The sequence below is a fragment of the Hyalella azteca genome, unplaced genomic scaffold (genome assembly GCF_000764305.2).
Source record: "Hyalella azteca isolate HAZT.00-mixed unplaced genomic scaffold, Hazt_2.0.2 contig15111, whole genome shotgun sequence".
Lineage (NCBI taxonomy): Eukaryota > Metazoa > Arthropoda > Malacostraca > Amphipoda > Hyalellidae > Hyalella > Hyalella azteca.
Window position 1 is genome coordinate 1 of NW_025944974.1, and position 13,909 is coordinate 13,909.

General features: G+C 39.9%; 1 protein-coding gene and 1 pseudogene across 1 annotated transcript; both read right to left on the reverse strand.

Moving 5' to 3' along the window:
- Positions 1 to 981: 981 nt before the first annotated feature.
- LOC108679683 lies at positions 982 to 4,380 on the reverse strand (annotated as a pseudogene).
- A 2,288-nt stretch (positions 4,381 to 6,668) lies between these two features.
- LOC108679685 (hemocyanin-like) lies at positions 6,669 to 10,286 on the reverse strand. Its single transcript, XM_018168378.2, has 3 exons — positions 10,194 to 10,286; positions 7,375 to 8,889; positions 6,669 to 7,188 (listed from the first exon to the last, which is right to left on the reverse strand). Exons 2-3 carry the CDS (start codon positions 8,648 to 8,650, stop codon positions 6,755 to 6,757), a joined length of 1,710 nt encoding a protein of 569 aa, XP_018023867.1. The 5' UTR covers positions 8,651 to 8,889; positions 10,194 to 10,286; the 3' UTR covers positions 6,669 to 6,754.
- Positions 10,287 to 13,909: the final 3,623 nt, after the last annotated feature.

Sequence of the window (13,909 nt, forward strand, 5' to 3'; positions counted from 1 at the left end):
AGTCGGTCCTATCCTAATCAAAGAAAGCACGAACATGCATAATAAACGAAAATAAATAAAACGAAAAACAAAGAGTGATCACTCAAAATAATAAATAGCAATTAGGAAGGAATGGCTTTATACACTCCTAACGGAGCAACATTAATGTGATGTTTACACCACCAAGTCTTACAGCCTACTCATACTATTTACAAGCCCAAGCCTAACGATAGGCATGGAGAAAAAGAACAAATTTAGATCCTAAGGAATGTGGAAATTTCTAACATAACTTGCTTTCTTGTTGCCTGTCAGCTAAAAATATTACAATTGATATTTAACGCAAATCTACCTGTCCAATCGATCTTTGCTTCCAATCGATCATTTTGCACACTTGCGTAAAGTCGAGGACAATGCATGAATCAACTGACAGAATGAAAAGAAAAGAATTCAAATTTTTTGTAATATTTAAACAATAATTTTAAAATTGTATTGTTCTATATTTCAAAATAAAATAGAAAATTACATGTGTAACATCGGATACACCGGCCTCTTTAGAAGTGTGGTCTTTAAAAAGTACTTAAGGGTTGGTATGTACAATTTTATTTACACTTTATGTGACAACTCAATGTTATCTTGTGATAAGATTGGCCTTGGCACTATGGTAGTAGGTCCCAATGATGAAATCTTAACCCTTTCAACAGCAAACATAAAAATATGCTGAAATTCAAATTTATGAAACCTGTACAATAAAGTATTATAGGGTATTTTTATTCCTAATTATTTTCCAGAATTTTGCATATTGAAGTACTTCGCAGTAGAATAATCTATTAAATACGGTAATTACCCTGAATAAAATGAGATATAATTCAAATTTAATCACTTAAATGTATTGAGGCACTATCTAACTTCAACGATTAAATTTTAATCAACTTAAATAATTTAATTGAAGAGACATGGGAAATTCCGTTTAAGAAAAATAGGGAATGAACTTCAATTTCATTGTTCAAGACAAAATGGACATATTTGAATTTTTGGGGCATGGTGAGAGGTGATCTATGATTGAGAGGTGATGAGGTGATGAACTATGGTCAGATGATTGGTGATTAGCAGAGACATAATTACCTAGCAGCAAACATAAAATGGAGGCTGTTGTGAGTATTTTTTTGCGAAGATTTTACGTAATCATTTATGGTAACTCGCCCGGCGAAGATTTATTACATTGTACGAGGCAGTATGTGATACACTTATTCCTGAATTTGCCACTCAGTTAAGAAACGAGTGACTTTATTAATTTATTCGCGCCTGAAGAAGACTTTCACAATAACAAAGGCGTTGTTGTCCGAGGACAGGAAGACGCGCTCATCAGGAATGCGGCGGTCCAGAGGGAAGCCCATGGGCTGGTGGTCGGGGTACTTCTCACCGTGGATGCCGCACTGGATGCTGCTTTGGGTGGTAGCATCTTTGAGAGCATAGTGCAGCCCATTAAAATCTCCATCTGTAACTGAAACCATCAAGATAAACTCCATTCCGTTCTCAGAACCTTTCGGCAGAAGCATCCTGTTGGGGATTCCGCAGGACCTGCTATATCGAGTGAAGTCAAAGCCGGAGCTGCCGGCAACGGCCTTGTCAGCTTCGGTAATCAGAGTTTGGAAGCTTGGCACGTCAGGTACTGTGACGGAGGAGTCTGAAGACTTGCGTTTGATGTCGTTGGCTCCAATAGACACTGATTAGAGAAACATAAAATCAGTCAATATGGAATCAGTCAATCCCCAAATTCCAAAATAGGGACCCCCTACCATAATTAATTTCGCTCATTATTATGGGTGTTTCATTCATAAACTGTCTTTTCTAAAAATACTTCGTCAGCAAAATCAAAATGAAGCTAGACAATGTTGGCCTATAATGTATACAAATTTTGTTATTTTTTGCCTGCTGAGGAAGGCAAACTATAAATGGTATGATTTGTTAAAATTATATTTCATTCCCGGGTCTCGATTTTTTCGCAGGCCTCATTATCTCTTTTGTATATAGATTTGTGCAACACCCCAACACATCATGTTCATATAAGGCGATAAATAAATATATAAATATTTAATTCATTTACAGACTTACGTTTTGTCCAGAATTTGTCCATCTCAATGCAGTTCCAGCGGCCTTCTTCTAAAGTGAAAATGATTCCATTGCTGTCGCGGCGAGGGCACAGGAACACTCGCACAACTGCGTGCTTAGCGACGTCGCTGTTGATCTCAAACTTGTAGGTGAAGTCGTTATGGTTGAGGCGAGGCACAATCGAAGACACATTAACTTCATTGACGGATTCGCTAGAATCAACCGCCATCTTCAGATCAAACTCGAAATCTTCGAAGTTAGTTTCCAATTTTCCTTCGACACCAACGCTTGTCAGGTGAACTCCAGGGAATCCAATTTCCTCCGCAGTGTAGGGAGGAAGGGAGTCCTTGTGCTCTTTGAAGATGTTATCTATGTACTTGTGCAGCCTGAAAAAGGCAGGATCGCGAATGGCAATTTGGTGGTGCTCCATGACACTCGGAATGAGATTGAATTTCCCATTAGGATCAGGTGTTCGACCCAAGATGACGTGAGCTCTATTGTGGAGCGCTCCATAGAATTGATCGTTAAGGCTGTAATGAGATGATTCGAGAATGTTTCCAAGATGAACAATGCCCTCGTTGTTTTTTATGTCTATTCTGGATCCATTGGCGGCGGTGATATACCCAAGGCAAATGGCATTGCGGATTCGGGCCTCATGAATGATCATATCTCGAACACGAGCAACTCCTGCAACATCTTCAAAATTCACGTTATCGGAACGTGAAGGGAACTCAGTGCCGTACCTGTAAGTCATGTGTGGGCAGAAACCTTCTTTGATGGGCCTGTCCCAGTGAAGTTCGTTGACACATTCCAGGTTATTCGACAGGCGTTCGGCATCATAACGGGCGATAAGCTGGTGATGGCTCCAGAAAAAGAATTCACCTTTGCGGTCAAGATGGTGACCGTAAGCATCGTTCCACCAGAAGGGGAAGTGCAAATGCCAGATGAAGTGGTGAAAGTTCATGCCGATATCCTCGGTAAAGTAGGCAACGCGTTGTTCTGGGTTCTTCTGACGGCTATTGAATTCTTTTCGGAACTTGCCAGGTGTTTGAATCATCTGAGCAACGTAGGCGCGAGCAATCACATCGGAATTGGTGAACATATGAGGGGTGACTTCATAAAGTGGAGGTAAGACAAGACCATCCCACAGTTCGGAGTGAATCACTGTTGCATAAATGGCATACATAAACTCCCCTTCATTGACTCGTTCTCGGAAGTAAGCCGCGTTGTTGACCGCCGTATCCCATGTTCTACAGTTCATGAAGACATCAAAAATCATGAGCGCTTCTTCACGCTGGCGAGGGATGGAGAGGGAGAACCAGTGGTGCTTCTTTCAGTTCTTTCATGAGCCGTGTGACAGCAGCGCCATCATCTTTGTATAAGGAGATATCAGCATCGGGAATGAAGTTAGCGGCGACTGCGCTGAGCTCAGCGAACATGAGTGGCTCGGTGGATTTGTACAAAAGACGGTTTAGCGTCTGTTGTTTTTCTGCCAACCTCACTGCCGGCAACGAAAAGACAAAAAATATTATCAAACGATCACAATAATAAAAGCGAAATTCAGAACAATAATTTGCCTTTTAAATTCATTATCGAGTACTGTTGTGGAACTACATTAATAATTCGTGATTGAGACGATAACATTATGGGATAGATCCATTGCGTGCATACAAGAATACATATATTCACTTTCAGTTTATCATTTTAATATGCAATTACAAAATCAAATTGTACTACCGGGTAATTCTTGTAATATGACATGTAAAATGATTTAGCGACCTCGGGGCCTCAGTACTATATTCAATAATTTTCAACGGACCGTTGTGAAATATAACCGTTATTTCCCATCATTGACTCCAATTCTGGTCGACATATGTTGCTATCTACATTCCTAATAATGTTCTCATCGAATTATGACTCACCAGGTTTTGAGTGACAATATTGTTTGAATGTTTCATGCATGTAGTAGTCGATTAAAGGTGTCTTTGTTGACTGGCAGGATACAAGTGAACTATACTACAATTTTAGAAATAAAATTCCTGCTAATAAATCGTCTGAACTTAACGTAATAGGGATTTTCAACGCTTTTCCGTATTCAGAATAATGATTTTGAGAACTTATTTAGGAAAAAAGGATATTGAAAATACAGTGAACCGTTGTCATCGGGCCCTACGTGCGACCTTCACTCGTCATCAAATTTAAACAAACCGTGAGGATCGTCAGACCGCTGGGGCCAGACGCCAGCGATAGTGACGGTGAGGCAGAGGGCGGGAAGTCCCAGCTTCATTTCGAGATCTGACTTCAGCTCTTAACAAACTTGCATGCGTGAATCCTATCTTTTATAGCCGCATGCTACTCCTGTCCAGTGGTTACGTCGCTGGTTTTACTTACTGATTGATAACATCAAGCAGGAATACTTCAACATATCAAAACCGATATCTTGATTACAAACTCACGGACAAGTGCATTCTTTTATATCCTCTGAGATAGCTTCCCCTTCAGCAATGGTATCTTGAACAACAATTATCATATATTTTATTTAGTCATCAAAAAGTCGTGACGAATCCTAAATGATTATAACGAACGACTATGGAAGGATTCAAAGTATATTGAATCATACTGCTCGTGGTGTGCTTGGCAAAGATTGAGGAAGATGCAATTCAGTAGAACTGGCCCAATAAATATCATACGAAACAAGAAACGAAAAATTGCCTGTCTGATGACCCAATAATGTTTCACCAGAAAAAATTTGCTTTCGTAGTTTTCTTCACTGTGGGACTGGTTCATTTTCTGGAATCTTCAAATGAAGAATGCTGGGTTTTTGGGTTTTGCCTGGTTACAATTTTCATTGGAACACTTTGTGAAGATGCTCATTAAAGAAACTAAAATGGAACATTAATTAAGAGAAAATCCTTAAACTCCAATGTCTATTAGTGTGTCTTTATTTTGTTATTTATGGCTATTGATCGGGAATTTTGAGCTTCAAGTTTTATCACCTGCTGAAAATGCTTTGTTTAACATATAATAATATAAAAGTACCCGTAATTAACATTCATTGACAATTCAATTCGTAAAGCATCACGCTTCCTGTAACATTTGAAAACTCATGAATCATTCTCGGATATTCTTTTATGTCCAATATTGGAGTTGAATCGTTGATACTGAACTGTGAAACATGTTTGTCGGTATTATTTCAATTTAATTGAATTGCTTATGAATAAAATTTACACTGAATTCTTTGAATCACTTTATTGTATCTGACATAAGTTACAGCACCTGGATTCAACGTACAGATTCTTGATTTATGTGGTCTGTAGGAGCATAGTTTGCTTGTTCGTAAAGGGTAATTTCTAAAACGGTTAGTTGAGAATAGCTTTTTGTGGTTCAACTGAGGTGAATCAATCTCGTAGAAATTTTTGAAAATCCTTCAGTGAGGTGTGAGCAAAATGATAATTTTTCAAGGGTGGTTGTTTTCAAAGGTGGGTTACACGAAACTGGCATGAAATTATGAGGAAATTCATTAAACATAATTCAGGATAGAGAGTTTTACAGAGTTTTCGACGGATAAATATTGAAGTTGACCAGGTCGGTTCAAGTAAACGAAACCCGAATAAATTGTCTTCGTAATCTCTCGCAAATCTAGAAATTATTACAGCATTTGTACGCGCTGACGATGCAATGTCGTCACTGCATTAGTGTATGTCTCCGTGCTTCACTTTACAAATGAAAACAGACATATACAATGGTAGCAATCGCTGGTCTGAATGACTTCGATAGAGTAAAGATCTGGTTTGCCTCCAGTTTTATTGTATGTCCCACTTACTTTTTCGGGATCTTCCTTCATTTTGTTCTAATGCTGCCCTGAAATTTTTTACTTTTTGTCAGAGTTTTCCTGAGACGGAAAATGCCATCGTGTCTATGATTTTAATCGAGACCTGATTGGACGCGCCTCATTTATGCAATGTTTTTGGTAATTTTGCTGTGAGCGGCTATGCTGGTTGAAGATGGACGAAAGGATTCGCTGAGCCTCCTTGACAATTGGAAAATGTTTTCGGTTGCATGAGTATCAGGAAAATAGACTGAAATGTATACAAACGTTCCGCCACACTTGAAGCCGCTTCAACAATGATCTCTATTGGCGCCGGTCATTTCTGATCTAGTTAAAACGCGAACATGTGTTCTGCGTTGACACGTGGCAACCTAGGATAATTAATTAAGTGTGCAAACAATTCAGGATTATTTTACTTAACTCGATTATTGACCCCAGGTAAATTCGGAATTCTACGTATGTATCAAACGGATATATAAAACTTAGTAAAGTAAAAAGTGTTCATAATAAGCACTAAGCTAGACGATCTCTCATTTGGTTTATCTTTATCAGAGTTTTGTAAATTATCTCCAAAATTAAATTTCTTCATGTTATCCACATATTTGTTCATTTCTTTCTTTGATAAACTTTAAAAATTATTTTGGGCTAAATAAGTTGCTCCATAGTTTGACACAAGGTTTCAAGAAAGTCTTGTAGTAGCCAAGAGCTTTTGACGGCCTTCTAACAGCGTCAGCGAAATGAAAGTACTGAATGGCAGCATAATATTTATTCAAGGAACTGGAAAGATGAACGGGATTTCATTGACTCATGTTTACTTTCAGTTAAGAAAGTAATGATTCAATGTTCTCCCTTGAAGTAAATTTTCACAATGGTGTAGGCGTTGTTGTCCGAGGATAGGAAGACGCGCTCATCAGGAATGCGGCGGTCGAGAGGGAAGCCCATGGGCTGGTGGTCGGGGTACTTCTCACCGTGGATGCCGCACAGAGTGTGGCTCTGGGTGGTAGCATCCTCAAGAGCATCGTGCTGTTCATCTGATTCACCATTGGTAACAGAAACCACCAACGCGAATTCCATGCCTGTTGCAGAACCTTTCGGCAGAAGCATCCTGTTAGGGATTCCGCATGATCTAGTATATCGAGCGAAGTCAAAGTCTGAGCTGCCGGCAACGGCTTTGTCGGCTTCGGCAATCAACGTGCTGAAGCTTGGCACGTCAGGTACAGTAACAGAGGAGTCAGTTGATTTGCGCTTGATGACATTGGCTCCGGCAGACACTGATGAGAGAAGCGTTACATTCAATTAGCTATAAAAAAGATGCAGATTCATTTTTGTACTATTCAAATCATGTTATTTGCAACTTTCTTATGAATATCACAAGACACAATCCCAATCTCAAGGCAATCTAACATATTAGTACAAGTTTACATTTGAAGAGCGGTGTAATTACTTAAGTAACTTACGTTTTGTCCAGAACTTGTCCATTTCAATGCAATGCCAGCGACCTTCTTCGAAAGTGAAGATAATTCCGTTGCTGTCACGACGAGGGCACAGGAAGACACGCACAACAGCGTGCTCTTCGGAGTCGCTTTTGATCTCAAACTTGTAGGTGAAGTCGTTATGGTTGAGGCGAGACACGGTCGCGGACACATCAACCTCGTTGACAGATTCACTTGAATCAACAGCCATTTTCAAATCAAATTCAAAATCTTCAAAGTAAGTTTCCAATTTTCCTTCGACACCAACGCTTGTCAGGTGAACTCCAGGGAATCCAATTTCCCCCGCAGTGTAGGGAGGAAGTGAGTCCTTGTGCTCCTTGAAGATGTTGTCCATGTACTTGTGCAGCCTGAAGAAGGCAGGATCGCGAGTAGCTGTTTCGAAGTGTTCCATGACACTAGGAGGGAGGTTGAATTTGCCGTGAGGATCCGCTTGACGACCCAACATGATGTGTGCATCATTGTGGAGTGATCCGTAGTATCGGGCGTTGGGGCTGTATGAAGATGATTCGACAATATCGCCAAGACGGTCGATGCCATTGGGGTTCCTGATATCGATCGTGCTTCCGTCAGCAGCGGTGATGAATCCTTGAGCAATCGCATCCCGTATGCGGGTCTCGTGGATGATCATGTCCCGGACGCGAATGATACCGTCGACATCTTCGAACTTCACGTTGTCAGGACGAGTAGGGAACTCACCGCCGTACCTGTACGTTGTGTGCGGCGCGAAACCCTCTCTGATTGACTTGTCCCAGTAAAGCTCGTCGACAAGTTCCAGGTTATTGGAAAGGCGTTCAGCATCAAATCGGGCTGTAAGCTGGTGATGGGCCCAGAAGAAGAGTTCACCTTTGCGGTCAAGGTGGTAATCGTAAGCATCGTTCCACCAAAAGGGGAAGTCCAAATGCCAGGTGACGTGGTGAACGTTCATGCCAATATCCTCACCGAAGTAGGCAACACGCTGCTCGGGGTTCTTTTTACTTCCTGTGAATTCCATGCGAAATTTACCAGGTGTCTGAGTCATCTGGGCGGTGTAGGCTTTTTGGATCACTTCTGAGTTGGTGAACAAATGGGGGGTGACCTCATACAAAGGAGGCAAGACAATGCCTTTTCCAAGATCGGAGTGAATCACGGCAGCGTACAGAGCGTAGACGAACTCTCCTTCGTTCACACGTTCGCGGAAGTAAGCAGCGTTGTTGATCGCAGTCTCCCAAGTCTTGCTATTCAATAATACATCTAAGAGCATGAGAGCTTCTTTCCGTTGGCGATCATTGAAGAGCGAGAACTAATGATGTTTCTCGAGCAATACGTTTCGTCTTAGGTGACACATGAGGTGTTCGACTGCCTCACCTCCATCTTTGTAAAGTGAGGTGTCTGCATCAGGCTTGAAGTTAGCAGCAGCTGCTTTGAGCTCATCGAACCTCAGTGGTTCAGTAGATCTGTACAACAGCCGATTGATGGTCTGCTGTCGGTGTGCCAGATCAGCTGCAATAAATAATCTATCTTCACTCGAAGATATGCTTATTTCAAAGGAACTAATAAAAGCACGAATTATTCTGATGGAAAATGAAAATTGTTTTCTCTAAAAGTTCATTCGCTAGAAGTTATTCGGTTATTCACTTCAATGTATTTATTTATAGATCGGATTGTAATTACGACTGGATATCCCCAACTAGAAATGTGGTACTTAGATTAAAAACCTGGTACTCACTGATGTAATAGTAAATGAGATGTAAAATGAATTTATAAGTATCATGAACCAACAATATTCTCACATCCTCAATAACCTTTTCCCTCTTCCTTATATGTTGCAAGAGGATTTTCTAATTAGAGCGCCAACCAAGGGTCCATTAATATTTCATTTAAAGATTCATTCCGAATTACAAAGCTTTGAAGCGTTGAAACTATTTTCAATGATTTAAACGACTCCAGTCTTTGAAGCAATACCTTCTAATAAAATTCGAAGAATGCATTTGACTTTGGCAGCAATTGACGGTTATTCATAAGATTGGATGGACATCTAGAGGGCCTATGTAAATTTGAATGTTTTGCGGAAAGATTTTATTTGTGAATGGCAGTAACTCTTGGTTCCATAATAGTTTTAGTTAGTATTATTGCGAAATTTGTTGTCGGTGAATTATTTATAACACGGTTGCTGGAATAGAAAAATAAAATGGAAGAGAACGATGTTGGGCACTAATCGGTTTGTCTTTGAACGGGCTCAGCCACGGGCATAATGTGTACATTCTCAGATTACGAGTGCAGAACTCGGCTTCAACCTAATCTTGTCACAACAACCTAGTACAACCTTACCTAGTCACAACAACCTAGTACAACATAACCTAGTCACAACAACCTAGTACAACCTAACCTAGTCATAAAAACCTAGTACAACCTTACCTTGCAAAAAGAACCTAGTACAACCTTATCTAGTCACAACAACTTAGTAAAATCTTACCTAGTCACAACAACCTAGTACAACCTTACTTAGTCACAAGAACCTAGTACAACCTTGACTAGTCACAAGAACCTATACAACCTAACCTAGTCACAAGAACCTAGTACAACCTTACCTTGTAACAAAAATCTATAGTACAACCTTACCTAGTCACAACAACTTAGTACAACCTTACCTAGTCACGACAACCTAGTACAACCTTATCTAGTCACAAGAACCTAGTACAACCTTGACTAGTCACTACTTAATCTGATCACTGTAAACCTCCAGGTACAAAATTTTGTCAATTTAATTTGGCTACTTTCTTTAAGACTTTACTGGGTATACTTACGCGTCGAGGAGCTAACGCCAGCGACAACGAGGCAGAGGACAGCAAGCACCAGCTTCATGTTGTGTGAAACTCAAGCTGAAGACCAATTTTTTGCGTGCATCTCTGCTTTTATAGCCATTGAATCTTGTTTAGGTCCTTCACATCATGGTCTTATCTCCCCCAATGATCTCCAGATTCTCCACATGAGTGGCTACTGTAAATGAATTTTTTTATCCAATACGTTCTTAAAAACTTGTTTGCGTGATGAACAAGCAATCTTACGCGAATAGCCGAGTGGATATGATAATATTTTTCCTTCGCAACAATCTAACTATAGAAACACAGCGGTTCGAAAACGAATCATTCTATTCTGATTACACTAATTATTCTATGCGCAAAAATGAGAATAGCTATAAGATCATCATCTTCTCGATAGATGTTTTAGCATTCTCACGCCCAGCCAGTCTTTTTTTTAAGAATGATAATTCTCAATATTCGAATACTATAAGAGACTCTATTGCAGTGTCGGAAATACAACAACTTTTTAAGCTTCTCATGAAAAAATGTTTTAATTAGCCAACCAATTATTCGTTTCCTGAGTTATTTTGAACATTCATCTTGAAACGAAACGACATTTTGAAAACTCGTAACTCATCAGGCTATTATTTGTTGGGTTCTAATTTTCAGGAACTCTTACATTTTTACTTAGGAATTGCAGGCGGGATGGGAAGAGTGGTATTAGGTCCTCCTTAACTAGTTCGTGATGCTTCCAATGTTCCCTCATTTTATGTTTAGTACTCGAAGGTTCTTTTATGGTCATGTGTAAATCACAATTTCCGCTTACCAGTTTTGGGGAAGAATTTTACGCCCAATAGAAATAAATTTTAATCAAATTAGAGGTTTAGGCGGCTTCAGATAGGTATATTGCATAGGTCAGTATGTTTTCATTTTTCAGGGTTTCATTTGACTTGTAGGGATGATATTCTCTTGAATAATTTTTTAGACTGGATTTACAGATTTTATTGTATGTATTGTCTTAGTAAGCACAAGGGAAGAAAAAGCTTTCTATCGAGTCAGGAGGTGTGAAAATTCCTTTCTGAATATTGCTACTTATATTGAGTGATATTATTATTAAAATGCGCGAATCAAGTTAAAGATCGCGCCGTCAACGTAGTGCAGTCATTGAATGTTATTTAAAGCGCCACTTGAAGTAAATCACGATCGGCGTAGCTTGAAAACAGTCCGCGCGCTCCACTTCAATCATTAAAAAGAATTGTGATCTTTTTTATTTTTAATCTTGGATTTGAATGATTGGTGAACTTGCACAACCACGCTTTTACTCGTAGTCGTTTTTACTCGAATAATTTTCTGTCAAAACTGCTTATGTGTTTAGTTACACCTCAAACTGAACGCCCCATTATAAGTTCGATATCGTTCATTGCGTCTCGATTAGAATTTAAAATATTGGCTAACGCCAGTTCTTCACTAATTTACTCCTTAAATATCACATTCCTCACTCTTCCGTTTTTAAATTTCTATAACAATTTTCATTCACGTTTAACCAATCATTGAAAAACGATTTGTTGGTAAAAATTTACATCTAGTTGCGCTGGTAAATGGGGAAACTATAGTTGCGTCTAAAATTGCCGGTATTGACCGACCATCGACGCGTTTCCAACGAACTCGGTAAAGTTAGGATGTCAGTAAAATTGAGATTCCATTCAATGAAACATTTGAAATTTTTCGCCAGTTATAAACATTTCTGCAACACGCAAAAGTTCAGTAACAACAATCTTCGTGCTTCAAGCCCAGTCAAGGCGTCGTAAGCGTGGCACAGCCTTGCAGAGAAAAATAATCTTGTCCTCGCCAAACATCATGTAATGTTTTTTTTTCTTTTCTACGATATTCATAACGAAATTTGTGATGCCTAGTGGCAACAGTTGCAGCACTGACAACCTGTCAGAAAAACTGGATTGGTAGTGGATATAATTTTCAATATCAATTGTCATCTCGGTAGAATTCAACGTGCAGCCAACGTTAACACACATTGAACTTCACATTTCTATTGGCCTAATCAACTACATTTTCATGTATTTGGCCAGACAATACAAAGAAATTTGTGGGTTGATATGATTGAAAGTTCAAGCATGATCACTATGAGAATAATTTTCATGAAAGTATTTCGATTTTGCATAATTTAAATCTACAGATTATCAGTTGAAATTTCCACTGGCCATAAACTTACCTCGAATTCTTCTTTTGCAGCAGCCAATGACAATCTCTGACCCCTCACTTGCTCTGTCTCATTTCTACCTTACTGCAGCCAATGACAGTCTCTGGCCCCTTACTTGCTCTGACTCATTTCTACCTTACTGCAGCCAATGACAGTCTCTGGCCCCTTACTTGCTCTGACTCATTTCTACCTTACTGCAGCCAATGACAGTCTCTGGCCCCTTACTTGCTCTATCTCATTTCTACCTTACTGCAGCCAATGACAGTCTCTGACCCCTCACTTGCTCTGACTCATTTCTACCTTACTGCAGCCAATGACAGTCTCTGACCCCTCACTTGCTTTGACTTATTTCTACCTTACTGCAGCCAATGACAGTCTCTGACCTCTTACTTGCTGTCTAGTCACAACCTTACTGCAGACAATGACAGTCTCTGACCACTTCCTTGCTCTGTCTCGTCTCCACTTTACTGCAGTCGATGACAGTCTCTGACCCCTTACTCGCTCTGCCTCATTTCTACCTTACTGCAGCCAATAACAATCTCTTACCCCTTACTTGCTCTGTCTCGTCTCCACCTTACTGCAGCCAATAACAATCTCTTACCCCTTACTCGCTCTGTCTCGTCTCCACCTTACTGCAGCCAATGACAATCTCTTACCCCTTACATGCTCTGTCTCTTCTTGAGTGGAGGCGGGAGGCTCTTCTCTACTTAATTGAAGCCAATGAGGTTAGATTTGTGTGGGTAGTGAGTCGGGGTAAGTTTTGAGGAAGGACCACGCTGGGATTGCACATTTTGCACATTGCACATCTCTGGACAAAAGATTAACTTGAGCGGTGGCTGTGTACCTACGGCGCTATTGCTTTAGACAACTAACTTCATTTGCTACTTTGCCCTCTAGCGTGCCCGACTATGGAGAAAAATATGAACTAAAGTGTAAAGTCGGGACTTGCTTACCTCTAGCGCACACAGAATAGGGTATCAACAATCGAACTATCTTTAAGATTGTCCAGTTCACTATGGCATTCAGTTCTCTATAAATGCTATATATGATGGTCTTTTCTTCAACATGTGTTAATATCAGTACCTGCATGCAGGTAGTTGAGTATCAATGTATCATACATTGAGTGGCAATCGGTCTTTCTTTCGTATAAGTACTATGCGAATACCATGGTGGCCGGGGGGTTAGGAGCTGCAAAGTTGAAGCTGTGAGTTGCGAATTCAAAGCCTCGTAAACGAAAGGCTGTAATAATAAATATGCTGCAATAATTTCGCGACGTCTAGAAACGGACACTGGCTAGGTTTGTCCTAATCAACGCTGACACCATCACTCAACTATTGTACTCGTAAATACCTGTTGTTGCTGTCGTCCTTTCATAAAATCGTACTAACATGGACATCATGAAGAAAACAGTCAAGAATTCCATGAGTTTGTTTAAAAGTACGTGTTATTATACTGTTGTCATGAAATTTTCTCACATCACAACTATAGATAATATATAATTGAG